This window comes from Gossypium hirsutum, chromosome D04 (assembly GCF_007990345.1).
Source record: "Gossypium hirsutum isolate 1008001.06 chromosome D04, Gossypium_hirsutum_v2.1, whole genome shotgun sequence".
Classification (NCBI taxonomy): domain Eukaryota; kingdom Viridiplantae; phylum Streptophyta; class Magnoliopsida; order Malvales; family Malvaceae; genus Gossypium; species Gossypium hirsutum.
Window position 1 is genome coordinate 2451524 of NC_053440.1, and position 4209 is coordinate 2455732.

The following is a 4209-nucleotide window of genomic DNA, read 5'->3' on the forward strand; positions in this document are numbered from 1 at the left end:
TATTATTATATATCCATTTAAATATAATTTGATAATTTACAAAAAAATAAACATTTTATTTTAAAACACGAGAATTTTTGAAAAACACGAAAATTTTTTGAAACACAAAATTTTGATAAATTATATATTATTATATATCCATTTAAATATAATTTGATAATTTACAAAAATAAAAATTTTATTTTAAAACACAAGAATTTTTAAAAAACACAAAAAAATTTTGAAACACAAAATTTTGATAAATTATATATTATTATATATCCATTTAAATATAATTTGATAATTTACAAAAAAAATAAACATTTTATTTTAAAACACACGAATTTTTGAAATACGAGAATTTTTGAAAACACGATTTTTTTTGAAACACGAAAACTTTGATAAATTACATAATATTATATATCCATTTAAATATAATTTGATAATTTAGAAAAAAAAATTAAACATTTTATTTTAAAACACGAGAATTTTTGAAACACGAGAATTTTTGAAACATGAATTTTTTTAAAACACGAAAAATTTGATAAATTACATATTATTATATCTCCGTTTAAATATAATTTGATAATTTTAAAAAAATAAACATTTTATTTTAAAGCACTAAAATTTTTTAATTTTTTAATTTTTAAAAGGGCATATCGTATTTAACACGAACCGATGATATTCACCCAACATAGTGATGAAATCAACGACTTAGTGTCAAATTGATTCGTTGCCTTATTTATTAAAATCATTTAAATTAAAAAATTAAATTAAATTAAAAATATAAATACAAAATAAAATAAAAAATGCGTAAAAACAATACTGGTAACATTCAAAAAGAAATGTCATCAAAATACACGAATTAAATTAAAAGTGGATAAAAAATAAATTACTGAAAAGCCCGAAAATACGAGCTTAATTGAACGGGTTACACGACTCGAAATTTTCTTTCTTTCTTTCTTCCCCTTTTTTTTCTGGCCTGCTGTTGCAGGCGCTGGGCCTCGGCTGGCTGCTGGCCTGCTGCCTGGGCCTGGACTGCTGGGCGAGTAGGCCTGCTGCTGGACAGGATTGGGCCGCGCTGGGGACTGCTGGGCCGCTGGCTGCTACTGCTGGAACGGGCCTAGCTGCTGCTGGGCTGCTTCTTTTATTTATTTATTTCTTTTTTTTGGGCTTCGGGGATGCTGGGGCTTTTTTATTGGGCTGCACTGCTGCTGGGGTTCAAGGTATTCGGCTGAAGGTTCAAGGTAAAAAAAATAATTAAAATTATGTAAGAATTACATAAAAAAAAAAGAAGATGCTGAAATGCCATTAAATAATTGGAAAGATACAATAGATAATGTGGTAGAAAAAATCCATAAAATAATTTATTATATATCAAACACTAATATTTGAAAAAAAGAAATTGAAGTATCATAAATTTAGGGTATGCCCGCTTACAAGGCAATTGACAGTGAAATGCGTATACATTTTTTTTCCTCTGTCGAAGTAGCATTTGTTATTATTAGTACATAAAATTACAAGTTTCAAATTGCAGCATTTCAAACAGACAAATTGTAATTCATCATAGTAGCAATGGAAGAATTGAGAAAAGAAAGAGTGATTTGTTTATTCAGTTTTTAGGTTGGAGTCGCAGGGTAAATGCTTGCAAGGCAACAAGAACTTGTTTCATTTTCTCCTTGGATGCCTCATCAATAAGGTTGCCATCGCTATCGAACTTTGCAGGAGGCTCAAACTCGTTCAAGTAAAACTCAGGCTTATTGATGAAATGAAGATCAAGGAAAACCCCAACTTGGCGAAGATGATAGTGTGATCGCGCACCACCAAAGCCTCCTCCGGCGCTTACAATGGCAGCCGCTTTATCTGCCCATACATTGGGTGATAGTGAACCCCAGTCAAGTGCATTCTTCAGAGGTCCTGGAATGGTGCATATAATGAGGTAACATGAAATGCACTGTTTTGATATTTAAAAGGAATCCAAAAATGAGACATCCTAATAAACTGTCTACAATTTCCAAAGTACAAAATTTACTGGAAATGATTGTATAAAATAGAGATATTATCTCTGGAAATGTTGATGCAGGATTGAACTATTGGAAAAGTATCTTTTCTCCAAATTCATAATCACGTGAACATCAAAGAAAGTGTTCCATAGAAATAGATTAAAATTGAAAGGAGAAAAGCATTGGGGGAAGGGAATGACGATACCAGTAAGGGAATAGTTGTATTCAGGGGAAGCAAAAAGGATGCTATCAGACTGTAAAATCTTCTGCCTGAAAGCCTCAACCGCAGGGGGTAACTTGCCATCAACTACCAAATCTGTGTTGAGCATTGGAAGTGGTGAAATGTCTACGTATTCCATCTCAATCCCATTAATGGACTCTTTGGTAAGCTCCAAAGCTGGAAAAAAAAAACAAATTAAACAAATCAATATTCCCCAGAATTTCAAAATTCAAAACCCAAACTGACAAAATATATACCAGTTCGAATTAAGCCTCTGTTGTTAGAGGCTTTCCTTAAAGACCCACTAATGGCAGCAACTTTAATCATTGGTTTGGATGCTACAACAGTTTCCATTGCTCTCTAATATCTTACAGTCCTCCCGTCTCCCTCTGGGTAAAGTAATTATGAGAGTGGAAGAGTAAGACTTAGGAAAGGAAATTGATGAAATGGTTTGGGATGATTTCTATATTTGAATATGAATGGTCAGATTTGGACTGCTGGATTAGAATAATCAATAAAGTGGTTTTTGTTCTAGAAGTGAGGAAGTCAATTTAGCTTTCAGCCTGCCAACCGCAATGGGAATTAAGGTGTAAACGAGATGTAAGTGCTCATTAATTATTCAAGTTTGATTTAAAAAAAATTTAAATTTGATTCGGTAACTATCGAGTTGAACTCGAGCAACTCAAGCTATCGGTCGAGTTAAATTTGAAATTAGTAATATTTGACTCGAACGGCTTGTGAGCTTTATCGAGTTTTACATATTTTTATATTATTAAATTACATTATTGCCTTCAATACATATTCTTAACCCTAAGTTTATTTTTGAGTTGAACTCGAATACAAAATTGATGAACAAGCTTAATCGAGCTTGAGTTTAAAAATAGAAGACAATGTCAAAGATCGGAAAAGAAAAAGTTGCAATTTAAATTTTGGTTCATAGATTGATGTAACTTGAGAAAGTCATATGGCATCAATTTTAATAGTCTAATGACTTAAATGAAAACTTTTAAATAATTCAATGATCAAATTATAGTTTTATTTAATTAAATGATGAAAACAAAAATTTATTTACCCGAGTCGATTAAAATAGGGTATTTGATCTTTTATCAATTTATGTAATCGAACAAACTAAATTATCCGATTTAATATAAGTATTTTATATAACTAAATGATTTTATTTTTTTCTGAAAAGAAATCTAAATAAAATATAATTCATTGAATTTTTTACTAGCAGAATTTTTTAAAAGAAATTGGTGTATGATGTATTTTGATTACAAACCAATATATCTAAGCGACCAATATATTTTTAGGATATGGACTTCTTAAATGTATTCAAATATTATGTTGAATAATATATATATTCAAATATGTATCAAATGCAAGCATAAATAATAGTTTATAATATAAAGTAGCGAAAAAGATTGAACATAAATACCTCCAGTCATTACTTGAATTAAATGCCGAAATTTAAATGTTATTATTATTGAGCGCGTCAAACTACCAACGAGGTCGTCAAATTTAGCCATACAAAAAATAGAAAATCGTCAAAATCTTTTAAAGTACTCGAAAACCTCATTAAATGGAATATATAGTTTTTTTCCTCTGTCGAAGTAGCATTTGTTATTATTAGTACATAAGATTACAAGTTTCAAATTGCAGCATTTCAAAGAAAAACAAACTCCCAAAATTACAGGAAATTGTAATTCATCACAATAACAATGGAAGAATTGAGAAAAGAAAGAGTGATTTGTTTACTCAGGTTTTAGGTTGGAGTCGCAGGGTAAATGCTTGCAAGGCAATAAGAACTTGTTCCATTTTCTCCTTGGATGTCTCATCAATAAGGTTGCCATCGCTATCAAACTTTGTCGGAGGCTAAAACGCGTTCAAGTAAAACTCGGGCTTATTGATGAAATGGGGATCAAGGAAAACCCCCTCTTGACGAAGATGATAGTGTGATCATGCACCACCAAAGCCTCCTCCGACGCTTATGATTAGGAACTGCCCTCT

At 30.8% G+C, this 4209-nt stretch overlaps 1 protein-coding gene across 1 annotated transcript; it reads right to left on the reverse strand.

Annotated features, from left to right (window-relative positions):
* Window positions 1-1324: 1324 nt before the first annotated feature.
* On the reverse strand, window positions 1325-2723 carry LOC107936191 (NADPH:quinone oxidoreductase). Its single transcript, XM_016868872.2, has 3 exons — window positions 2460-2723; window positions 2188-2379; window positions 1325-1896 (listed from the first exon to the last, which is right to left on the reverse strand). The coding sequence occupies exons 1-3, from the start codon at window positions 2554-2556 to the stop codon at window positions 1592-1594; spliced, it is 594 nt and encodes a 197-aa protein (XP_016724361.1). The 5' UTR covers window positions 2557-2723; the 3' UTR covers window positions 1325-1591.
* Between the last annotated feature and the right edge of the window lie 1486 nt (window positions 2724-4209).